The sequence below is a fragment of the Mixophyes fleayi genome, chromosome 3, assembly GCF_038048845.1.
Source record: "Mixophyes fleayi isolate aMixFle1 chromosome 3, aMixFle1.hap1, whole genome shotgun sequence".
Lineage (NCBI taxonomy): Eukaryota > Metazoa > Chordata > Amphibia > Anura > Limnodynastidae > Mixophyes > Mixophyes fleayi.
The window spans coordinates 277485822-277512398 of NC_134404.1; the positions used below are offsets into that span (position 1 = coordinate 277485822).

General features: G+C 40.2%; 1 protein-coding gene across 8 annotated transcripts in view; it reads left to right on the forward strand.

Annotated features, from left to right (window-relative positions):
• BIRC6 (baculoviral IAP repeat containing 6) overlaps positions 1-26577 on the forward strand; it is a 265056-nt gene that overhangs the window by 22636 nt on the left and 215843 nt on the right. For all 8 annotated transcript variants that reach the window (XM_075203663.1, XM_075203667.1, XM_075203660.1 and 5 more), the window contains exons 5-10: positions 3438-3549; positions 3904-3986; positions 5320-5542; positions 5645-5805; positions 6568-6626; positions 6832-8226. In XM_075203663.1, coding sequence (XP_075059764.1) covers positions 3438-3549; positions 3904-3986; positions 5320-5542; positions 5645-5805; positions 6568-6626; positions 6832-8226 — 2033 coding nt within the window. The remainder of the gene's footprint in view (positions 1-3437; positions 3550-3903; positions 3987-5319; positions 5543-5644; positions 5806-6567; positions 6627-6831; positions 8227-26577) is intronic.

A 26577-nucleotide genomic window follows, 5' to 3' on the forward strand; every position in this document is an offset into this window, starting at 1 on the left:
TTCCGGTATTTAAGGGTGGCCCACAGTCTTCAGAGACAGGTTCCATGGAGTCTCTTGATGCGGTCAGAGCTATAAGAATTTATGTCAGGAGGACATCAAAGATTCGCCGCACAGATTTGTTACTTGTTTTGTTTGACTCCTCTAAACGAGGATGGCCAGCCTCTAAGCAATCGATTGCTAGGTGGCTTACTTCTATTTTTAAGCAGACTTATGTCAGTGCAAACAGACCTGTGCCAGATCGTATTGTAGCCCATTCTACCCATTCAGTAGGGGCATCCGGGATGCATGAAATGGGGCCTCAGCTGACCAGTTGTGCAGAGCAGCAGCGTGGTCATCGGTCCATACTTTTACCAAACTTTATCAATTCAATGTATTTGCATTAGCAGACGTTGCTTTCGGCAGTAGTGCTCTATGTGCCGGGCTGTCAGAGCGGTCCATCCCTTAAGAGGGCTGCTTTATAACGTCCCCAAGGTAGCAGTGTCCCCTAGATAGGATGAAAGAGAAGATGCTTTTTATACTTACGATAAATCCATTTCTCTGATTTCATCTGGGGGACACTGCGTTCCCTCCTTCTGTTCTTCTGCTGTGTGGTCTCTGGTTGGTTGTCTCCCCTTCCTTGTGGCTTTATAACTAAACTGAGGAGCTACAGGGGATGCAGAGGGGAGTAGTTTGTTAGCTTTGATACATTATCAAAGTTAACCTGTTAAGTGCCAACTCCACCTCCACTCTCACATCTCATGGTAGCAGTGTCCCCCAGATGGAATCAGAGAAATGGATTTATCAAGTATTAAAATCCTCTTTTCATAGATCATAGAACATAGGTTGTAGTTGTAAAGAGTTGTAGTTTCTCCATGCTAAAGCTATAGCACACTGGCTGCTACAATGTAAACCTGTTGTCTGACTGTACAATGATTTAGAATGCATCAGATTTCACTACATAAATATAACATAAAATGTAACATATTAGCAATTGTTTGTTGAAATAGTTTAAAATCTAATTTAGTTGTATAAAGGTATGCTTTCAACCCCAGTAAAATCATTATTTAAATCGCATCAATTACCATTAACAAACCGGTTAAAGAAATTTGATAATCAGTGTTTCATTTTTCTGTTTTAATAATATGGCTCACAAAAGAAGGAAAAAGTAGTTAATTGTAATTTTATATGTGGATATCGGCTCTTTAAAATGAAGGTATCTCTAGTGTGCAATAAAGGGTTAATTCAGCTAAATGGTCCTGAAATGTTTTCTTATCCTTCATGAACATATCATAGCAAAATATATTAGAGATAAAGAGAAAATAACTGGTATTGGAGGGCAATGGCATGCCTATCAACCATAATACATTTAAGTAGCCTGCCAGGTTGTCATGGCACATGCTATGTTAAGGTCCTTGAAATAAAGGCACAAGCTATTTGTAATGGATAGACATTTTAAGGGTTTCTGTGCATAAAGAAAAGTCCCAACCAGACTGGCAGCACACCCAAATTGGGTCAATTCTGTTGCTTGCCAACCTGTTACTACATCCTGAGTTGGCAGGAATGTTTCACAGTACCTTAGCAGGGGGAATAACCTGCATCTCTCTGTGCTGAAGTGAATCTGTGTGGAGACTTAATATATGTCCTGATCTCTAGTGTAGCCACAATGTAGCAGCTTCTGCTCCATATACCAAGATATCCAAATTATCAAAGAGCGCATCTGCACCTGCGCCGGCTCAAGGGACCTCCGAGAAGCTTTTTTTTCTTACCCTTGGATTAGCCTCTGAGGAAGTACCTTTTAAGGCGTAAAATTAGCAAGGCAAGTGACTGACCTAACTTACTTTTTTACTATTCAAAATCACTCATATTATTTATATATATATATATATATATATATATATATATATATATATATATATATATATATATATATATATATATATATATATATATATATATTTTACTTTTTTTTATTTTTAATACATTTTCACAGCCCTTTATGCCAGTGTGCGTGCAGCTACTCTCTTGGGATGTTTTTCTCCCCACATCACCTTTATGGCATAGCTAGAGTAATCCTGTTTCTCATGGTGACATATTAGTGTGACTTGACAATCTTAGTATGTCCTCCTTGACCTCTGCAATAGAAGACATCTTTGAATGCCAACTGTGGAGCTACCACAGTGCTTTTTACTATTAAATCCTGGGTTTTACTACCTATCTGGCCATAATGAACTCAGTGTGTCACAACTGTTTGCTCAGGAGCTTTTTGTCACATGGTCTCCAAGTTTAATGCACTTCAGAGGGGGAGGAGCCAGTAGGAAGTCTCATAGGGGCATAGGCTGTTAAATTTCATATGCAAGGTGAAAAAAGCAGGCTTAGTGTGTGGGTGTGTTTTATTAGGATAATTAATGCTGGTCGTTGGTGTGATGCAATGTTACTTGCCAAAATGCATCAACACATCTCTAAAAACGTTTGTGTGTCTCACAACTTTTGATAAATAAATACATTACTCCTAACCTTCTGATTTAGTTGTCCCGGCTGCTCTGTGCGTTGCCTCTACTGCTTATGTAGGGATCAAAATTGCCATTTTATTCAGGAAGCATGTTCAATTCATTCTGTGTCTGGTGGTCAAGCCGTTGCTTCTCATGAAAACTTCCAGCGTTAGGATTGTGCATAAATGGCCCCATTATATTTTTGTTTTATTTTTTTTATTTTGTGCTGTGAGTTGCACAGAGAAGATTTCCAATTCCTATATTCATCGCCTGGAGGCAAGGTAAATGATAGACCCTACCATTGGTTTAGTTGCCTATGGACCACCATCCTAGAGTGTCGAAGAGGAAGGAATTTAAATAGCATGCAACATCCAGTTGAAAGTATAGCTAAACACAACAGTTCACTAACTATACAGAAGACCTCTATAAACATATGTACTGTATTTAACATGAGTCCTAAGACTTTTTAAGAGGCTACCCTATCACTGTTACATAAATAATTTTGTTTGTTAGCTGCTATTTTATATTAGATATGTTGTATTTTAGGTTTAGTGGTCCCTTATTCAACCAGTACACAGCAGTATTTGTTGGGCAGTTTTGGACGGGCCCAAATAACCAGACATCATGATAAAAGTTTAGAATTTAATTACAAATGTCAATATGAATTCTAGTGAACAGTTGTCAGCTATACACCATAAATGGTCCCAATGTGATTTCTCTTTTTGCCTAATTTCCGAGCGAACAATATCTGTATGTTAAGTGGCAGATGTAAATGTATGTTACAGTAGAATAGAAAATAAATCTGTTGAAATGGCTTTCTGTATCTCAGCAATGATAGGATTGCTATGTTTTCATGGTTCCTTAATTGTTTGCAGAACCTTAGTAGTTACTGAATATTTTTAAATGCTTTTTGTTTTTACATTATATCTTGGCTATCTATGGTAAATAGTGTGTTCCATTGTATTTTAGGTCCTTGATGTACAGTGAAGCAAACAGAAGGGAGACCTTCACTTCTTGGCCTCATATCGGTTACAGGTGGGCTCAACCTGATCCCATGGCTCAAGCAGGTTTTTATCATCAGGTGAGATGCTGTATCTAAACCTTAAACATTGTACTGAGCGGTACGGACAGTGTCTGTTCTGTGTGTGTAGTGGGCATGGTTTGGGGCCCCCCCCCCCCCCCCATTCAGTTTCTTTACATTATTCAGTAAGCTTTCTGTAACATTGACTTTCCTTGAATACGGTGTATTTTATTTGTATATAAAGACTAGTGAGATCTGATGTGTTTTCGTTATCCAAATAATGCTTTACTTTGAAAATAATATATAACACCCAGTTTTAATTCAGTCATTATCCCTGTGCATGTAATTGCAGTTCATACTTCTATTTATTCTGATCAGTGTTTTTTTTCTTTTCTTTTTTTTTCATATTGACAGCCAGCTTCCTCAGGAGATGATCGAGCCATGTGCTTCACTTGTAGTGTATGTTTAGTGTGCTGGGAGCCTACAGATGAACCCTGGTAAGTTAAAATATGTCATTAGTCAAAACGGTTATCTGCCAGTTTGTTTCAAAGTTACACTAACCTGGTTTGTTCATGTGTATTCATTATATTCTATTTGCAAACTGCTGAATTTCATATAGCTCATGTGACCGCATGAATACTCCCCAAACTATAATTCCAATGAACACTTTCTAGTCACATGTTAGTAAGTATGTTTTTCACATTGATTTGTTAACATATTAACATATTAAGTTTGTCATAATTGATATATGTTTCATGGTTTTCCATGTGCTGCATTCACTAAACCACTCCATAGTTCCCTACATATAAGCAGTATTGATCATTCCTGCTTCTGTTAAGAAAGCATTAAAAACCATAACCGATTTTTTTTTTTTTTTTTTTTTTTTTTTTTTTTTATGCTATAGGTGAAAGCTTTCTTGTTTGTTTTTTTTTTTTTAACTGTTTCACACACATTATTTAACTTGAAAAACTTTTAATTAAATATTCTATTTGGGATTGGTGGTACTATATTAAGAGGTTTAAAGAAAATCAATAAAAGTTATATTTGAATTTAGTACATGGAAAAATGTCCGTTCTAATACCAGTTTTAGATTTGTGTACCTCCAACCAGAGAACTGTCTTTCTTCTTTAGCTTATTTATCTTCCTTCAAAAAAGAAGAGATGAAGGAGCTTGATTGGAATGGGTGTTTTGAAGTATGCTAGGGGGGGAAAATATTTAAATCTCAGCAAGAACCACTGGGAGGCGAGCCTTCCCATCACACATGGTCTTGGGAAGAATGCAGCCTTTTTTGAATTCTTGATAGTGTGTGCAAACAAGCTCTGAAAATTGTGAATGGAATGTTGAATATGAAAATCTTTTTAAGTGATAGAATATAGCTATTAAATATTTAAGTGAGTTTTTTTTGGTAGAGATTGGTGTGGTTAGGTGTGTCTTATGTTTTCCAGGCACTTTTAGCCACGAGGGACTACATTTGACTGCTGCACTGTAGAATGTGTTTTTACAGAAGTGTAATGAAAATTCCCTTCCATCTATTTAGTTGAAGGAGAAATGTTTTAATACAAATTGACTAGAAATTTAATTGAAGAATCACACACAAACACTATTTTTTATACTGAGAAATGTAATCAGAATATTGCAACTGGAAAAAATGTAGACCCTGAGTTGTTTCTTGGACTAGACTTGACTTTATTTTGCTATTGTATATTTTTCCCAAGATTTAGATCTGTATGCTGCTGTAAACTTAATTATTGAAAACTTCTAAACTTCTCTACGCTTCTTTGCTGCTCTGTTACCAAAAAAAAAGTAAGTTTTTATTTTTATTCTACAAAGGTCTGAACACGAGAGACATTCCCCTAATTGCCCGTTTGTGAAAGGTGAACACACTCAGAATGTACCCCTCTCTGTTACACTTGCAACATGTCCTGCCCAGTTTCCCTGCACAGATGGCACAGATAGAATATCCTGCTTTGGGGTTGGAAACTGTCCACACTTTCTAGCTGCTGCAACCAAGAGAGGAAAAATTTGTGTGTGGGATGTATCTAAGCTCATGAAGGTATGATTTTTTTAATTTTATTTCTATTTATATGTTCTAAAATTGCACAAATACAACAGTGCAGAGTTAATATTATTGTGTCTACTCTCAATTGTTTTTCAGGTGCACTTAAAATTTGAGGTAAATCCATATGATCCTGCAATAGTGCAGCTCTTGGTTCTCGCTGGTGACCCCACTACCACGGTAGAGACTAGGAGGCCAACACTGGCTTGGTTAGAAGATTCATCTAGCTGTTCAGATATACCAAAGCTAGAGGGAGACAGGTAAATTGTGCACAGCACCATATTGAATATGAATATACATGACACATCTTTGCATCTCCTGTTGCAGTTCTCTTCACTTTTGTTGCAAGGGCATGACATGATTGTAATGTATGGTAAGAACCAATACCTCGGACTTTGACAGTTAAGAAGAGGTCATCACTGTTTGATTTAGGTACTTTCCCAACCTTTAAGTGCTTTGGGTTAACTTCAAAACTTTAAGGGGGGTATTCAGTTGTTAGCGTTAACGCTAACAAACGAGCGCTCAAAAAATCTTAGTTAATACGGTAATTACTCGCGGAATTTCAGCTCGCAGCCCCGAGTGGTGAGCTGAAATTCCACGAGTAAACTACCGTATAAACGATTTTCGCGCGCAATATTACCGTATAAACGGTAATATTTTTTGAGCGCTCGTTTTTCAGCGTTAACGCTAACAACTGAATACCCCCCTTAAAGTTTTCCCAACTGTTAGCCTGGGAGAGGCCCCAGTTCCAGTACTGGCTCGGGTGAGCCATTGGAGTCAGAGGGCTGGAAACCCTCAAATGGTCCTCTTAATTGAAGTAAGGCGCAGAAATTACTATTACGAAACTATATGCATGCACTAGTAGCATTCAAATATTTTTATAATGCAAAAGTAAATTATGAATGACAAAAAAGTGAATGTATTTTATCAGCAGTTGGCTTCATTGTTTTTTCAATCTATTGTAACAAGCCTCCATTTTAGCTTGTCAGTTATGTTTGTTTATGGATTATCTTTTATTTTAGTGATGATTTACTGGATGATTCGGATAGCGAAGAGCGATCAAGATCGGACTCTGTAACAGGTATGCGGAAATCTCATCTCATAATGACCTATAGTAATTTGAAATGCTTGTTCTCCTCAATCTTGAGTTCAGGAAAAGTTTAGAAAGAAGCTTAATATGTACATCCTATTTTATTCCTGGCATAGGAATATTGTATTGCCTCCCAAGATCAGTGAGCATTTTGTACTGCTTAATTCGTATGCTCATATTTTCATTTCTTTTGCAGGACACACATCTCAGAAGGAAACCCTGGAGATGAGCCTGGATATAACTGCCCTCAGTATACTGCAGCAGCCAGAGAAGCTTCAGTGGGAGATTGTGGCTAATGTCCTCGAAGATACTGTAAAGGACTTGGAAGAACTTGGGTCAAACCCTTCTTTAATTGGTTGTAAAAGTGAAAAGATCAAGGAGAAGCACTTAGAACAGCACAACATTCCCTTTCCTTGCTTACTGACTGGTGGATTATTGACATACAAGTCACCTGCTTCCTCCCCCACTAGTAGCAATTCTCGCAGGTCACTTGATGCTTTAAATAGGACTCCAGGTGAGAGCTCCTCAGAGCAGGGCTCCACTGACAATGAATCTGGTATGAACTCTGATCTTAATTCTCCTATGGTTAAAAGGACTCTACCTGTGATGCTACTGTACAGCATCAAAGAGTCTGACGAAAAAGCAGGGAAACTTTTTTCTCAGATGAACAATATTATGAGCAAAAGTTTACATGATGATGGTTTTACTGTCCCCCAGATAATAGAGATGGAGCTTGATAATCAGGAGCAGTTGCTTCTGCAGGACCCCCCTGTTACGTATATACAGCAGTTTGCTGAGGCCACTGCCAACTTGACCTCCCCTGACACAGACAAGTGGACTTCTATGGTTCCTAAGCCTGGAATGCTAGTTCAGTGCATGCGGCTGCCTAAGTTTGCAGAAGAGGAGAATCTTTGTGTAGATTCCATTATTCCTTGTGCTGATGGGGTTCATCTTTTAGTAGGTTTACAGAAATGTCCCACAGAGTCTTTGAGTGCAATAAATCAAGTAGAGGCCTTGAATAATTTGAACAAATTAAACTCTGCTCTTTGCAGTAGACGGAAAGGAGAAGCTGAGCACAGTCTAAGTGCTGTGAATGGAGCAAGTATCAATGTTATTCCCTGTGAATCTTCAGCAGAAGTTCACAATCCTTTAATTATTCAGCCAGTCCAGAGAAGTGTGAGTGGTGGTTACTTGGTGATTTATAAAATGAATTATACTACCAGGATAGTGACCCTAGAGGAGCAGCCAGTAAAAATCTTACATATTAAGGACCCTCAGGATGCTATTACCTCACTTATTTTATTACAGCCTGATATTTTAGATAACAGAGAGGATGACTGTGAGGAGTCCTCGGAAGAAAACCCTTTGACTCCTAAAAATCTCAGCGGCAAAGAAAAGAAATCTGATTTGCTTAGTTTGGGACATCTAGTGGTAACTACTCAAGGTGGATATGTGAAAATCTTAGATCTTTCAACTTTTGAAGTCATGGCTAAAGTGGATCCACCAAAGAAGGAAGGAACAGAAGATGTGGACCCCTTTGTGTCGGTTGTGTACTGTTCAGGCACTGACAGATTGTGTGCCTGTACTAAAGGTAAGAAGGGACAATGTTGGAGACCTTTATGGGCTGTTATCCCCGTTATCCATGGTTTTAATCTTCACTTTTTTTTAAAGAGATGAATTTGTAGCAAGGTGAGAAATAAGCTATGTATGCCTCAAGATAAAACTGAAGACACATCTAAGTAATTTCATACATGATGAATGGGGGGTGCCTAATGTTATTTTCATGTGATCATCTTTCTAATTGAAGTTCCTGTGTTTCATATTTTGTCGACTGTTTCATTTATTAAATCTGTTAAGGGCACTAATCAAAATGTACTGTTCCCTTAAAAATATTTAACGTAATACTGTCATCAAGCTAACACCATATAATTTAACATCGCATGAACTGTACTTTGTTATTCATGCAGGGTAATTCTGTATTGCTATATTCATTGTCTTAGATCTTCAGATGTGAGGGCTAGTTATGTATGTCAATAATTGCACGCATTTTCAAGCTATGCTTTCTTGGAGCAAGCTCTCCCTTCAGTGTATGCAATTAGTCCACTAAATTGCTATAAAGTTACTATACGTGTCTTTCTCATTCCGTTGCATTGGGTCAATCCCAGGCACCTTAACAAAACTACCTGCTTTACTTCTAATTTTGAGGGGAGTTGACTTATTACCCTTTTTCTTTATTAAGCTTAGGCGCATTATACAATGCCGTACATTGAGGGCATTGTGAGAGATTAAACAAAACTTAAAAATGGCTCTGCCCAAATGATCTTACAATCTAATTGTAAAAAATCATATAGAAGGTAGCAGTATAACAATTGTAGCTGTAGGTGGGGAAAGTGTGTGAGGCTGTTATATGCCAGAAGCATTATTAGCCTCCAGTATTAAGGCATCCATTTGCAATTGGTACTGCTGGGGTGATATGTTGGGTAGGAGGAGAGATACTGGTAGATATCAACTGCTGGCAACCTTGACTGTCCTTCACCATTTATCTTAACCGAACCACCTTCCTCTTGGTTGTTACTTAATAAGATGTAATAAAGTGGGAGGGTGGATTTACAGATTGTCTTGGTGTTTCTTTTACTGTCCGTAACCTGACATTACTTGTTCATGCTATGGACAATCATTTGATATTGGGCACTAAATGTTCCTATAAATACCTGGTGTGACAGGAGGTGCCTAGTCTGTGTTTTAAAGATTTGTTTTGGAGTTCATCTTACTGCCACTAACATGTCATCATTGGTCGCTCGTACTGGTGTCACTTGGCCATCAGACGCTTGACGACTGTATGTGTCAACTGTGCACCTCTGTGGTGTTTCCGCTTATAGGACGGTAGTCGCTGCCACCACCAGGCTCCTTTACCTGCACCTGGAACCATTTGTTTTTAGATGATGTGTGATCAGCACATCTTTTGTTTCAATAAAAATTTTGGTAAGGGAGCCCAAGTAGCACCTTAAATCATTTGACCCATGAAACATTTTGAAATTAATATGTATATGGCATAAATATTGAAGTTGAGTAATTCATGTTGCACAGCACTTGGTGGTAGGGACTTTGGCCAGTCCACACCTGAGAATGGTGGTAGCTAAATAATGGAGGACTATACCAACTTAAATATTGTACCTGGAATAGACAAAATAAAATACAAGATGGATTCCCTGCACCTGCAACAGCTTGCTTGCTGTAGTTGTTGCAGTACTTCTTTGCTGTTAATTCTAACTAGATCCTGCTGACTATTTAATTGTGTTCAGGACTGCTGGGTACTTGGCCGAGCGTTGACATAATGCTGCTTCAGTACAGGACAGCTGGAGGTTAGCTGCTCTTTGTAGATCACAGGAACAGAGCAGGATCTTTAATAGTGATGTTTATGTATTTTAAGAGCTGTTACACACAAAACCCACATGAAGGTAGTAGAAGTTAAACATGTACATGGTGCTTTTCTCTTGCACATACAGTTGGGGGGACACTGCTCACCTTGGGGTATTGAGGGCACTGTGGGAGTAAAGGCACTACAAACTTTTCTAACCTGCTCCCCTCCCTTCTATGCCCTCTCCAGCAGGAAGCTGTTTTTTTTATAGTTCCTAATGAGTAAGGCACACTTTTAGTCTAGCCTTAATTTTTGCTTAATTTTTATTTCAAATAGGTTTATTTTTATCCTCATCATTGCGGCGTTCATACGGCCAGTACTCAGGGAGAGCGCTGACGACAGCTCTTTAGTGACGCCCCCCCGAGGTAGTGTGGGCCTCCCGGTAAAAGTGTTACCTGACACTATAATAGTGTCCAGGAACCCAGTACCTGTCCAGGGCAGTGTCAGTACCGGCCGTGCCACAGCTGCAGCGGAGATGGTGCTGACGGCTGTCTAAACCCGCCTGTTCCAGTGACACTGTTGAGGGCACAGACAGCGACTGGACATGCAGATAGCAGGGGCAAGTTTACTGTTGGGGAACTGCTGTTGTTGCAGCTCCCACCAGTTTTTATGTATATAGGCACCATTTTGTGAAGCTGACTAAGGGGAAAGAGAAGCTACATTGTAGGTGGATTCCTCACTGTTTCCCTCCCTTTTTCGAACTTTTTTTTCTAACTGACATTACAGCCATCTGTCAGCTTAAAAAAACCCCAAAAAAAACCAAAAACATTTGCCTGGACAGATTCCACTGGGGAGGAACCATTAGATATATATTTATGTATAACTAGTTTATATGTGCACATTTGTTAGACAGTGCTTTCTGATAGTGTGACGGTTACTATTTGTCTTCTGTTCAACGCTCTCGTCATAAGTGAAATACAGTGGGTTTCTGCATAGGTCACTGCACACTAATATAGAACATAATTAGTGGTATTACCTCACAGAGCATGCATAGATTGTGTTTACTGTAGATCCCTCTGTGTTGGACGGTTTTCTGCAGTGTGTATGTTCTGCTGTTTTTCTCTCTCTGCATCTATTCATCATGTCTGAAAGAGGGACAAGTTCCAGGTCCAAAACTACCGGAACATATTTTACCTGTTCTAGGTGCCAATCCAAAATTCCTGGTGAATGGTCAGACCCAGGTGGTCTCTACACGGCCTATGAGTCTTAGGACCTGAGTCCATGTTCATCTGGGGAAGCCGTTGATGTTATGGTATCGGCCTGGGCTAAAAGAACTGACACAGCCCATTGCGGATCTCAAAAGAGATGCTGCAAGTTCTGAAAGCGGTTGGCGCTGTTGTTTTTCCTATCCTTTCTCAGAGAACATGGTCCACAGATGCCCTTCCTTTGGAACAGGCATCACAGTGGCATTTAGACACCTCTGGAATCCCGATGACCTGCATGGGTGCAAAATCTAGAAAGATCTGTCCAAGGTTTGGTCAGGGTATCTTCCTCTCTTGAGAAAATGTTGCAGCCATCTGTTGGTAGACAGTGTAAACATCTGGTCCAGTCCCAGATTCAGGACTTGGGGGACACTCATACAGATCTGTCCTTTCAGGAGGACAGTGACATTATGGAAGAATCTGATACTGAGGATTTGTCTTTGTGGGAGGAGGATCCCTCCAGTAGGCAGGGGGTGGAAAATCTGATCGTGGCAGTTAGACAGGCCCTTAATATCACTGACGTTGAACAGGTAGCACCACAGTTTAAATGGGTAAAGAAAAGAGCAGTACTTTCATTTCTCTACCTAGTTGTCAGAAATCTGGCAGGAGGCCAGGCTCAAACCAGATAGCCGGTTTCAGATACCAATAAGATATTGCCTGTATTACCCCTTTCCAGTACACGAGGTTGCGTCATGGGGGAGACACCCAAGTGTGGATGCACTCATCACGCATTTGGCTAAGACAACCATTATTCCTCTTCCTAGTGCTGCAAATTTGAAAGACGGCACTGACAAGAGATGTGAGGGGTTGTTAAAAATCCATTTATTTAGCGTCTTGTGCTTTCCTCCTCCTGGCAGCGGCATGGGTGGTTAAAGCCGGAAAAAAGAAATGGGCCCTCACACTGTGTGATGGGCTCCAATTTGGTATGGCCAGGTCCAAATTATCCCCAATAGCAGCTCACATTAAGGATGCTGTTGATTTCCTGGGGGATGCGGTTTTGGACACAGGCCAGGATTTATACAGAACTTCGTCATTACTGTTTGCAACCAGACACACCCTCTGGCTTTGATCTTGGGAGGTGAATGCAGAATCCAAGAAAACTCTGGTAGCCCTACCCTATGATGGTTCCGGGTTATCTGGAAAAGTTCATCTCCCAGGCCACAGAAGGTTCACTTCTGCCGATGACCGTTCCAAAACCAAAGGGCACAAGATTTTGCTTCATTCGTTTTATTTGGAAAACAAGGGGTGCCTCGTTGAGTGGGTCAGTCTTCAGCCCCCCGTGTGTGTGTGTGTGTGTGTGTGTGTGCGCGCGCGCGCGCGCAGCTCAGAGAGGTAGACAGGCCTGGACGGGACGAGGTTGTGGTGCCAAGCAGACTGACAAGCAATCGGCATGATTACCTACACCCTCCAATGGGAACTTCAGTGGTGGAGGCTCGACTGCTAATGTTTCGGGATCAGTGGTTCAGTTCTACCACAGACAACTGGGTAAGAGGGGGTTGGTGGTGCACAAAGGGTACACGATAGACCTTTTTGGAACGCCTCCACAGCATTTTTTATTCACTCCCTTACAAAGAGACGAGACCAGGAGAGTGGCAATTTTGGGGTTGGCCTTTCAGTCCTTGGTACCAGCAGCAGTCTCTTTCCCAGTTCCAGAGGAGCAATGGAGGATGGATTATTACTCCCACCTCTTTCTGGTACAGCCACAATATCTGTGTCTTCATCCCATTCTGAATCTAAAATCACTCAAAACGCACTTGAGTACCCAGTTTTTTTATGGAATCCATCTGGTTGGTTATCAATTCAATCGGAAAGTGGTTCAAACCACTGGAGTCTGTATCTTGAAACTTCGTACATGAAAGGTTTAGTTGTTGGCTATTTTCTCAGCCAGGCATGCGTCTGAGTTAGGGTCTTTGTTTTGCCGTTCTCCTTTTATAATTTTTAATAACGACAGGGCTGTTTTGCGTACCAGGCCATCCTTTCAGCCAAAATTGGTCTCAAGATTTCATATTAATCAGGACATTGTTATTACTGCATTGTCTCAGGATTCTCCATCTAGTAGTTGAGTTTGGTTATACCTCTGTATGTGCTCAGAGCCTTGTGGATCTATGTGGACTGTACAGATTTTGTTAAAAAGACTGATGCTGTCATAGTGTTGTATGATGCTCGTAATCGTGGCTGACCAGCCTCTAAACGAACAATAGGTAGATGGATTACAGCAACTATGCATCAGGCTTATTTGTTGGAGTTTCTCCGGTTCCTGAAGGCCTCACGGCTCATTCTACCATCATGCCTCTGTTGAGCAGTTGTGTAGTGCGTCTACCTGGTCTTCTGTTCATACATTTACCAGAATTTACTGCTTGCACATCTTTGCATTCACAGACGCAGGTTTTGCACGTAAAGCGTTGTGTAGCTCAGTCTGAGCGTATCCAGCCCTAGGGGCAGCTTTTTTGATGTGCAAGAGAAAACAAGATTTGTGTACTCACCGAAAAATCATTTTCTTAATGCAGTTGGGGACACTGCGCTACCACCATTTTGTTGTTATGAGTTCTTTTGAGTGTTCTGTTGCTTGTGTTTCGCCCCTCTATTATGGCTTTGTTGGTTAAATAAACGGAGAGCTTCCTGCTGGAGGGGACATAGAGGAGAGCAGGCTAGACAAGTTTGAAGTGCCATTACTCCTACAGCGCCCTCTATACCCAAGGTGAGCAGTGTCCCCCAATTGTGTTGAGAGATATTTTATGGGAAGTACAAAAATCTTAGTTTTTGTGCCTTTTTATACTTTTTATATACAGTTTTCGCATACGTTAGTAGGGGATGTTAGGGTAATTTTACCTCTCCTTTATCATGTTCCTTCAGATATCAGTGAGATAAGATGCTGGTTAACCAGGAGATAAGTAATCAAGACAGACATGCCAATGTCAAGATAGAACTGAGCTGTGCTCATTTATTAGTGGGTTACATTTATACATGAAAAAGCGTTTGATCTGGTTATAGAATAGAAACACATGATTGATATTTTCCTGAGTAAATATAAATCTTCTGGCAAAGCTAGTTAGTTCTCTTCATGTCACTTTTATGGGCTATTGTTATCAACTTTCACTGGAGCAGGTACTCCCAATGTCATCATCCATTATCCCATGTCCTAGGCCCCCATCCGGGGTCTTTGAGATAGTTAAAAGCTGGAGCTGGTGATTACGCTGAATGTATTTTTAAGGCAAGTACCAACATTTTTAACTCCTTCACATATCATTATTACCATTATCGCTGAGGACCCTAGACATCCTTTCACAGGGATAATCCTTCCTCCTGCCCCTTTAACAGTCCAGGTTGATTCTGGTAATCCACTTGGACCGTACTATTAACTTAACCCTAGATGTGTTCTCTATACACTGTCAAGGTGGTGGAGGGTGGGTCTTAATACCCTTTCCACCAATTTGGGTATTTCTCTAGCATTTGGGGGACCCTGTGGACAATGGGGTATTAAGGGTGCTGTCTAGCCTGCTCCCCACCCTCTCCAGCAGGAAATTCTCAGTTTTGTTTTGCATTTCTTTATTTTTAGAGGCGTTAATCCTGTGAACACCGTGTAAGCTGACCTTTCGGTGCTTTATTGCGGATTCCCAGGAAAGTGTCACACGCCTCAGGAGAGGCTCGGGGACCCGACAACTGACCAGGGCAATGTCGGGGACCGCCCTGGTAGTTGTGGCCTCAGATTACCGGTCTCCCATGCAAAGGGAAGACTGAGCTGCCGTGGTTCATACCTTGCCTGCAAATCAAGCTCCACTTCGGCTGGGACTGACAGCGATGGAGGAATTCGGGTACAGGGGGCATTTATTTTGGTGAGGAGCTGGCGCCAGGGCAAAGTCTTCACCAGTTTGCATTGTAGTATGGGCGGCCCTATTCCCCAGAGGCGAGGTACGGTTTCTCCCACTTTTTCCTGGGCTCTAAGGATTTCTGCGCCATTTCTGCACTTTGTCCAGTGCCCCGGGGGGGGGCAGAGAGTGCGGTTAGATATCTCTGGGTCAAATCTGTGATATTCTGACTGTGATTTGTGCTGTTTGTATTCTTTACATGCTGCATTCCTTTGCCATTTTTTTCTCCCTCCATCCTGCCATTCTGATATACAGTGTATAGTATATAGAGCATGTAATGGATGCCCTTCCGTCTGGTCAGGCATCTCAGTTACTGACGGAGGCTTATGGGCTTTCCAAAAAACCTCCCTGGATGCAAAATTTGGAAAGATCGGTCCAAGGGTTAGTCAAAGTATCCACCCTCTTTGGAGAAAATGCTATCCTCTCCAAATGCAGACACACCGTAAATGCTCGACCCCCCCCCCCCCTTCTGCAGGAAGGTGAAATTAGCGAGGAATCAGAGTTCAATGACATTTCAGGGTGGGAGGAAGTCGTCAGGGTATTTAAGACCTGATCTTAGCGTTGCGACAGGTGGTTCATATTTCTGATAACCAAACGCTGATACAGACTTGTATGTTCAAAAGAACAAAGAAAAGGACTGGCCCCCCTCACCATTTCCTCAACTTTTGGAAGCTTGGGGTGAGACCAGACAAAAACCGTACACAAAGTTTCAGATGCCTAGACAGTATCTGCTTTTTTTTTTTTTTTGGTCCCTTTCCAAATGCGGAAATAGGTTTTTGGGAGATGCACTACCTATTGTCACCCCTGTGGCTCATTTGGCAAAATCCATTGTTATCCCTTTGCCTAGCTTGAAGGATAACAATGACACAGAAAATGCAAAGGCATATTAAAGTCTATTATTTGGCCTCTGTGTATTCTTGCTCCCTGTTATGGCGGCAGCCTGGGTAGTCAAAGTAGTGGAAACATGGACCACTGCTCTGAGTGATATTCATGCTGGCACGGCAAGAGCTGACCTGGTTTCCTTGGCAGATCATATTAAGGAGGCTGTAGAGTTCCTGGGAGATGCGGTCTTAGATACTGGGCAAAGGTTGTCTCTTACTTTACTTTTTGGCCATAGCAGGCAGAAGAACTCTTTGGCTTAAATCTTGAATGGTGGTTGCAGAATCCAAAAGAGCTTTGGTGGCCTTGCCCTTTGATGGCTCTGTTATTTGGCCAAGCTCTGGATGAATTTATTGCCCCCAAGCCACGGGAGGGAATAGCTCCTTTCTCACGATGGTCAAGCAAAGGGTAGAGGTAGTTTTTGTTTGTTTCTTTATGTTGGGAACTCCAGAGATGCTTATGCTAGGGGCCACTCCTTGGCTACTAGTGGACTGGGCCAGAGAAGCAAACATGTCGGGGAAGGCCGACGTCCAAGCATACTGAAAAGCTGTCTGTATGACTAGCCCACCCTGTCTGCTGGTGAGAGCGGTAGTGGGGGCTCGCTTGTTGGTATTTCACGACAGGTGGGTAACTTCCACTACAGATTCATGGGTAAGAGGAATAGTTTCCAGGGGTTATATTCTGAATCTGGTGGGACCGCCTCCCAGATGTTTCCTCAACACTCCTGTTCACACAATCCAGTCAGACGGGAGGGTCTCAAATCATTTGTCCAGTCTGTGGTGGTTCCGGTCCCACTACAGGAAATGGGAATTGGTTACTACGCACACCTCTTTTTAGTTCAGAAGTCAGATTAGTCTTTAAGGAGCATTCTGAATTTGTAAGATCTGAACACCCATTTGCGGGTCTTGAGGTTTCCATTAAATGGAGTCTATAAGTTTGATTATAAACTCCATGGAAAAGGACGAATTTCTGGCGTCCTTGGACATTAAGGATGTGTATCTGCACGTGCCGATATGGCAGGGTCACCACAGCCTGCTAAAGTTTGCTTTGCGGTGGACCAGAAAAACAGTTCTGGGCTCTCTCCTTTTGGGCTGGCAACAGCTCCCAGGGTGTTCACAAAGGTGATCGCTGTGTCATGGCTTCACAGTTAAGGTTATGGGGAGTGGTGATTATTCCCTATCTGGGCGGTCTCTTTAAAGCGGGTTTGGTGGCCTGGCTGAGCTCTCATCTTACAGGAGTACGACTGGATTTTCAGCATAAAGAAATACAGCATGATTCCTACCCAGTGTATGGTGTTTCTGGGTCTCTTATTCAACACCAGGACTTAGAGAGGTTGTTTCTGCCTCCTGACAAAATTAAGACACTTCAACTCCAGGGGAAGTATTCACTTTCTCAGACGTGCGTCTCTATTTTGCAGTGCATGAGTTTGGTGGGTCACATGGTGTCCAGATTCGAGGCAGTTTGGTTTGCCTGGTTCAGTTCTCGAGAATTTCTACTGGAGATCCTGGCGAAGTGGTGGATCCTTAATTAGAGGGACAGTCCCTTTGCTTGTTAGCAGAAAGGCATCGTTCTCTCCTGAAACCTGAATCAGGAGTGCCACCTGGTTGTGTGGTATTGGATGGTGGTGACAACAGACGCCTGCCTTTCAGGCTAAGTGACGTTCACTCTTGATCTCCAATTGCAGGGCAACTAGTCCCGCGAGGAAGCACAGCTGCATATAAATGTTTTAGATCTGGGAACAGCCTGGGACTGAGTTAGTGCAAGGAAAATGTCTCGAAGGTTATGGCCTGTCAATATACAGTCTAACGATGCCACCTCAGTTGCTTCTATCAATCATCACCAGGGTTCACTGGCGATGGCAGAAGTGGGCAGAACGGTGGGTTCCGGTAATTTAGACAGTGTTTATCCCAGGTGTCCAAAACTGGGAGGCGGACAGCTTAAGTCGTCATGTCTTGCATCCCGGGAGAGTGGTCTTTATACCTAGAGGTATTCACCCTGATTGTGCACAGATGAGGTCTCCTGGAGATAGGCTTAATGGCCTCTCGTTTGAATTACAAAGTGACTAAGTATTGTGCCTGGACTAGGGATCCTCAGGTGTTTATGGTGGATGCCATGACTTTTTGGCCGTTCAAACGGGTGCGTCTTTTCTCTGATTTTAATGTTACAAAGAGTTCTAAAATAGTTAAGGCGCGAACAGGTGCAGTAATTCTGCTGGCTCCTGATTGGCCTTGATGGTCCTTGTACACAAAGCTCAGCATGGTGGTGGAACTGCCATGGTATCTTCCTCTGAGAGAAGATCTACTCAGCCGGGGTCCGTTCTTCCACCAAGACCTTGCATGGTTGACTTTAATGGCCTGAAATTTGAGACCTTAATCTTAAGAATTAAAGATCTGTCAGTTATTCACACGATGATCAGGGCTAGGAAGTTGTCTTCCTCCAGTTACTTTCGCGATATCTTTAAGTCTTCTGTTGGCTTGTTCAAATTTACATTTGGTCCATCTACTTCCAGAGCTGTTTTTCTCTACTAACGGATGTGCAAACCTTCTTGCAAGGGGTTCTCTATGTGCCTTTTGTTTCCTTGGTGGAGCAGTGGGTCCTACATTTGGTACTCGGGGTCTTTCATAACTTGCCCTTTGAGCCATTGGACTCAGTTTCCCTTAAGTTCCTCATGTGGAAAGTGGTCTTTTTGCTGGCCATTTCTTCAACCATGAGAGTTAGACGCAGGTTTTGGCCGTTAAGTATTACGTACTGCTTGGTCTGAGCATTCTCACCATAGGGCCAGCTTTGGATTGTCCGTTGGTTCGCAGTGTCCCCCAACTGTTAGAGCTAGAGAAAAGAAGTTTTTTGTACTCTCTGTTAAATCTTTGTCTGAACACTGCGCTCACTCATTTGTTGTTTCTGACAGTTCGTTGTGTGTTCTGTTTGTTGAGTTTCGCCCTCTCTTCCGACTTGGTTTGTTAAATAAACTAAGGATTTCCTGCTGGAGTGGGTGGCATAGAGAGGAGGGAGCAGGCTTGACAAGTTTGTAGTGACTCCACAGCACCCTCTCTAACCCATGGTCTGTAGTGTCCCCCAACTGTGTTTAGAGAAATAGATTTTACGGCAAGTACAAAAATATTCCTTGTTTAATTCTTCTGCTTCCCAACTATCTTCCAGGATTTGTCTTTCTGTGGTCTACTGTTCTGCGGCTGCCCTTCATTTTGACTTGGGTTGTGTATATGTAGAATCTCCATTGAAATTAATAACCATTGAAATGAATTGAGTTTGCAAGCATTGTTGTTTTCTTATACCCCTCTGCATCAATAGTGATTCAATTAAGCTCCATTCATGTGTGGTCAAAGCAGGGCGTCCCTGGGAAGTCTCCTACCGCCATCCGTTTACATCATAGCTGATCATGGGAAACTGTTTGTGATTGGCTGAGCGGCTAAAGAGTCCTGGTCAATACTGTTCACTCATCTTGTGGAACTGTTCGGAGTTCACATAGTTCTTTGTGTGTTTAAAAGATTACCAGCCAATGGTTTTCCTGTGAAGTACAAGAAGATTTTTTTTTTCTTAAATGAACAAGTTTTTTGTTGGGGAGTTTTTATTTCAATGAAAGATTGAGTGATTATTATTTATTTTTATTTTTATTCTGGCTCTATTGAGGTTGCAATTTTGGCACTCTTGTATTCCTATATTCCTCATTAGCCCTGCACTAGTGGTGCCCAATAGAGCCCTAATACTTTTCAGTGTAGGTCTTGTAGTCTTTGGAAGAATGGAGGGAAAAAGCAGGATAGTTGAGGATTGTAGTCTTGGGGAGATAAGGAACTGTTAAAACTCTGTGCCACTTGTTTTCTGGATGCATTCGCATATCACCTGTGGGTGTGCCTCATATGAACCGCATGGCCAACATATGCTCTAATGCATAATTTTTATATGCATTTTCACTTGCGGTTTTAGTACAAATAGAACGTCAGTGGCTATCTGGCCTAAGTACAGAGTTACAAAATGATTCTTCCATCTCTGCTTAGCCAGGAGAGAGAAATCTAATGGAAGTTGTTAAAATTGTGATTTTTTTTTTTTTTTTTTTTTTTGAAACGTGCATATTTAATCAAAATTATTTTTTAACCAAAAGACACCCAGGAATAATGACACAAAGGTAAATTGCCCTTTGAATGTATGTACAAACAAGTAATAAGGGGTGTGACATGTATTCCCAATTTTTTTTAGAATACTTACTGGTTGATTTAGAGGTTCTGCTACTCCTAGCAATTCTGGTTTAGTTATTTTTCCAGATGAATGGATGTTCCTGAAATTATTTTTCATGATATTTTAAACAATTTTTTCGCTGTACATCTGTTTAAACATTTTTTTTGTTTACAAGCCTCATGATAATGGGCAAATAAAGACACACATTCTTCCCACATAACCGCTTCAGACAACAGAACTCTTATGTAAGACCTGTTTGAAACATAGTGGATTCTAAAGGTTCATAGGCTATGATCGTTGCCATGCAGTGGGACCAGCATATAGTTCCAGCACTGTTCCTGTGAACTGTTTTGATTTGGTTCCTGTGGATCAAGATGTTCGATATTTAATTAAATTTATGTCCGAGAACATGTGCATAGTACAATAGCCAATAAAACCCTATTTGAATCTGTTTTGCGGTTTGAGGCACACATTCACATTAAAATGAGTGTTTTTAAATATATTTTTTACTAACTATTTGTTTTTAAATTAAAACTGTTCACCATATAAAAGTTTTAAACATATCAATTTAAGCTTGAATATGTTCAAGTCCTTTTATAGAAGTGCAAACATAGTTGAACATGCTTGAACTTACTTTGACTTTTTAACATTTTCTGGTTTGTGAAAAGAAATGCAGTTAAAACATGTCTAATTGTGACCATGATTGGTAGAGCACAACAATCAAACTTAAAACTCTGTTTCCTAATGTAAGAGCGCTATTTCTTATTTGGATTGAAGTAGAATCTGCTTACAGCACTGTACCTTCATCTGTGATGGACTGGCTGTATTAGGGCAGAGGAGACATGATCTGCTTTCCCCTCAAGAGCAATAATAGTTTTAATACCTGTAATATCGAATGCCCAGAAAATGGGAAAAAAAACCAACACATTCTCCTATATACTAACAGTTCTAGCTGTCTAAATTTGTTTAGGTAGAGTAAGAAATCAGGCACGCAGGTGGGCAATGTCGTCAGCGTGATTGGCGACAGTCTCAATGTCGCCAATCACAATGCCGACGATAAAAGACCAATGTGGCTGGGTCCTGTACCTATACTCTGGACCCGGTAGCATTTATCTTTTAATGTCTGCATTGTGATTGGGGACGTTGTGAATGTCGCCAATCACACTGATGACATCGTCTACCTGTCTACACAATGTAAGTGTCTGCATTTAGCCTGTCAACATTTTCATGCTGTAAAAACAACTAGAAACCGGTTGCTGCAACAGTATTTAAGCTGGGTACACACTACAGGTTTTACACCCAATTATCATGCCTATCACACGATAAACAACCGTTGGGTCCAATATCGCAGTTGGGTCAATCCATGTAAAATCATCACAAAAAAAGAACTTTTCAACCCGACCATCGCAGATTTCCGTGAAATTTGATAGGATGGTAGACGACATAAAGTTACTTTCATATGTAAAATTTTAGCCCTCCGTGATACACGATGTTCATGCAACAGGGTTGCAAACGTCAAAAAATGTATAATTTTTACGCTTGCCATGTAACTAAAACGAATTGTAACTTTCCCTCTAATTGTGGTCGAACTTTAATGTTGGTCTTGTTTTGAAGCTAAGGGTCCATAGTTTTCCTAAAAAAATTGTTTTATATTTAAATATTGACTTCAAGGTAACCTGATCTGACCTTTGTTCGTGAATATCTAAAAATGTGTGTGTGTGAAAATTTTTGGACATAAAGGGGGAATTCAATTGACTGCAAGATATTTTTAACACTGCGTTAAGTCATTTTAACTTTTTTTTTTTATATCATTTACAAGTGGATTAACTTTACCCGATATTCAATTCCATTTTTAACGCTCAGTTTTTTTTTTCATGAAACTGTCTTCTCGCGCTCCATTTGAAGGTCTATTGAAAGCATAGGGTGTGCGAGAGGCAGCCACATTAAAAGCTATTCAATTGTTTTTTAGCGCGGTGCCTTAAACAGGCCAATATGCTGTTTTATCTTGCACCTCTTTGGGGTCTGCTAAAAATAAATAACCTAAGAAAACTATTTGAAATCATGTAATAATGAAAAAAAAAGATAAGTCATAGTTTATCAGTAATGCATAACAATAAAAAGTTGATTTTCTTGTGATAAAATAATGGAAAAAAACCCCAAAAAAATAAAAATCACTAAATATTTTTATGTGTTTTTGGCACAAATATGTATGTACTAATGTGTTTTGACATGGTATAGACTATTCTATAGTAAAAAAATATGCTAAAGAAAGTACTGTAATGTAGATGATATCAAATAGAATGGTTGTGTAATGCACTCTAATGTAGGGAAATGTATGTCAATCCTTTTTTTGTGTTACACATGACTACGTTAAACACTCCCCTAAAAACTCGCAAACACCAATGATTAATGCGCAGGGGCAGTGTTCCCTCTTTTTCAATTGAATTGCACAAGTTTTAATGCTGCGTTAACTAAAAATGGTCGTTATAGCAGTTAAAAACCCGCGTGTGATTTTTTTTTTTTTTTTTTTTTATTTTTAAGGCTGCAGGAAAAAAAAACAAAAAACTTGCGGCCAATTGAATTCCCTCTAAAGTATGTTATGCAGTTAAATACAAACTCCATTTGGTGTAAGTTTCATTTTGGGAAGCCTTTGGGAACAGGAGTGAAAGAAAATAATAAGTAATAAGTTAAACCCCTCCTGCACTAATCATGCAACTAACAAGTTCAGACTTGTAGGGGCATATTCAATTGTTCGATTCTGCCGCGCCGTTAAGTGTCACCGTTATTACGGTAATACTAAGCCGGATTTCAGCTCGCAGCTCCCTGAGCTGCAAGCAGAAAGCCAGTGTTGAGTAGCGTAATAACGGTAATTATGCACACTATTACCATAATAACGGTAATAGTGCGCAAGTTGCGTTACTTTTGCCAGTAACGCTAACAATTGAATATGCCCCATAGTGTCTTTTCTTAGTCTGGCTGCAGCTTCTGCATTGAGAACTAGTGATACAAGGGCCTAAGACAATTTCAGTGAATAGTGATATTTCGTACAAGAGTGTCACAAATGGATGAGACGTACATAAAGACTCCGTGCTGCAAACCATTTGATATTAAAGGACACGGCAGCAGTAGAAAAAAATTAAGGAAGGTGCTACCGTGCATGATTGAAATATTGCCACATGTCAATAGTGATCAAATGATTTGTGATAACTGTAGGAAACAGAGTAAAACAAATTCTTTAACTGATGATGAAGGACCAAGCGCATCAATTGATGAGGAACGTGATACACAAGTGGCAACATGCAGGACTGAATTTGCTTTGCAGTCAAATGAAAGTTTAAGCAATATTGGGAGCATCACCTATCAATAGGAAAAGAATGAAAGAAGAAAACTATTGCAAAAGGAAAGCTGAAAAAATTGCAGAAATTGTAAAAAATTATATTCCATATTACAGCTGAGGAACCTGTGCCTGATAATAGTCAATGTTGTGATGGTGTCGTACTGCAACAACTGAGAAAAATTTGGAGACCACAAAAATTGTGAGAAAGTTACTATTTTGACAATTCTTCCAAAAGACTGGGCTTTTAGAGAAATTGAACAATTTCCTCAGGCAAATAACTTTATGATAGAAAAAGCAAAGCAATTAGTATGAGAATCTGGTATTTTGTCATCACCAAGTCTTAACCAGGTAGAAGCCTGGACCTAGATATTGCTGAGACTGTGATGAACTTCTCTTGCAGTTATGATGTCAGCAGGATGGTGCCTGGTAACAAAGACTTTGTTGACAGTAAGACCTGGTGGTACCAAAGAACATATACAAAAGAGGCTAATTTTAGAATAACCTTTCGGAAGTGTATATCCATTTCAAACAATCATATCCTGATATAAAAGTAGGGTTTTCTAAATTTGCCTCGCTGCGTCCCAAACACTGTTTTCCTGTGGGAGCAAATGGTCCATGCTGTATGTGTTTGTGCTTTACATCAGAATGTGAAACTGTTAATGGAAGGGTGCAAATTAAATAAACTACTGGAGGACCAGGGTTTTCACCTATCCACTTACCTGCACTTTCTGCAAGTATGATATGCAATCCACCCAAAATAGTTTCTTCCAAGAATGTGGTGAATGCCCCGGATGTGGTCAGTTGAGGACCATATTGGAAAATATACTAGAAGAGAATGCCATTGAAAGTGTTGCCTTCAAGCAGTGGATTACATCCCAGACCTGCACACTTAAGACACTTGTCAAGTCCTCCAAAGATTTCATTGAATTATTAATTTCTAAGTTAATTTAACTACACATCCATTCTTTCATTGCCGTTCAGCAATCGCCATATGTGAAAAGCCTTAAGGATGATGTAGATATTGGCAAATCATTGTGATATGTGACTTTGCTAAAGATTAATTTTTCATTCTTCTACCTGAGATGCAAGGTTTTCACTGGAATAATGCACAAGCCACAATTCACCCATTTGCCATTTATTACAGTAGCTGTATATACATTTCAAAAACATTTCATTCAATGTCTAAAACAATGCATACAAGTTGTAAGTAAGATATATTATTTCTTAGATGGGTGTGCAGCCCAATACAAAAACAGAAAAAAAAAATATCAAACATCAAGTTGATTTAGGGATTCCAGCCGATGGCACTTCTTTGACACATTTCATGGGGAGAATTCATGTGATGGACTTGATGTAACTGTTAAGAGGCTGGTAGCTAGGGCAAGTTTACAACTTCTTTATACAGAACAAATTATGACTCCTAGACAACTGTTTGGGTAAAGGACAATATCAAGAATATGAACTTTGTATATGTGTGTCAAAAAGAAATAATGGCGAATGAAAAGTTGCTATGCAACCGAAATGAGGAAGCAAGACGAGTACCTGGAACTCAAATATTTCATGCTTTCATACCAGGAACACAGAATAGCTTAATGATGAAGGGGTTTTCTACAGACTCATCCAGTGAAGTGAAGGAACCAAATTATTTGTATGAAACATTACCCTTTGGATGAAATAAAAGGTTTTGTGGCTTGTGTCTATAATGTTGGGTTGTCTCATGAATATGAATGCAACATCACTGGAGGTTTTTAATCAGTTTTCTACATCCCAATGGTCCATCACCATCATATGTGTACTTTCATCAGTCAGACATCTTGAACATTCCAAGAGAAGTTCTCACTGAGGTTGATCCTCGCACTGCAACTGGACGAACCTACACACTACCTGCTGTGGACACCCGTAACACCAAACGCAGAAAAAGCAGTTTTCCTCAGAATTTTACACCGCATTATACATCATTCTTTGGTACAGAAATCTTGTAATCACGTGTTTAAGGTATTTCATTGATTGTGTGATATTTATAGTTATCAGATTTTTTTTGCTGCTGTTCCCAAAGGCTTCCCAATATGAAACTTATACCAAAGGGAGATAGCTGCCTAACATACTTTACGTCAAGAAATATTAAACACACTTTTTTTTTATATTGAAGGTCAAAGGTCAGGTCATGTGACCTGGAAATGTAAAAGTCAATATTTAAATATAAAACAATTTTTATGAAAACTATGGACCCCTTAGCTTCAAAACAAGACCAACATGAAAGTTCTACCACAATTATAAGCAAAGTTATGATTTGTTTTATTTACCTGGCAAGCATAAATTTTACATTTATTGACATGTTTGCAACCCTGTTGGATGAACACTGTGCATCACGGAGGGTTAAAATTTTAAATATGAAAGGAACTTTGTCATCTATCATCCTACCAAATTTCATGAAAATCTGCGATGGTCAGGTTGGCGGCTGTGATGATTTGGCATGGAATGACCCATTAATATGTATGCTCCAGCGATCATGTTTTGTCGTTCCAAATCACATTATATTGTTTGGTATTATAAACGGACTAAAAATCTCTAAGTGATGAAACGTCTGACAAATTCTATAGCGTTTATAGGTCACGATCTTTTTAGCCGATGGGTATGACAGATGAAAAGCACAGATTGCACAGTAAAACTTGTTAAACGTGTATAGTGAATCGACATGCTAATCGGGATTGTCAGTCGTTGGCAAAATCATTAATGATATCGCACTGGAAGAAATTTTCTGTAGTATGTTCCAGCCTAAGATGCAATTTAAAGAAGAAAAAGTGTATTCTAGATTGACAAATTGGTAGCTCCAATTATAACAGAAGTGCCCGCAAGGCTGGATGTACTCTTTTGTGAAGAAGAAGAAAAATAATTATATTATCTTTACAGTTTTAGGTGGAATATCGCAAGCTGTACACCATCTCAAAGTTTCTCTGCATACCAAGTCCTGGTTTTTGCGGGCAGCTTGTTGTTGATTGGCAAATAGCTTGCGATATTCTGTTCTAGTTGTAATCATTCTTTAAAGTTGAAG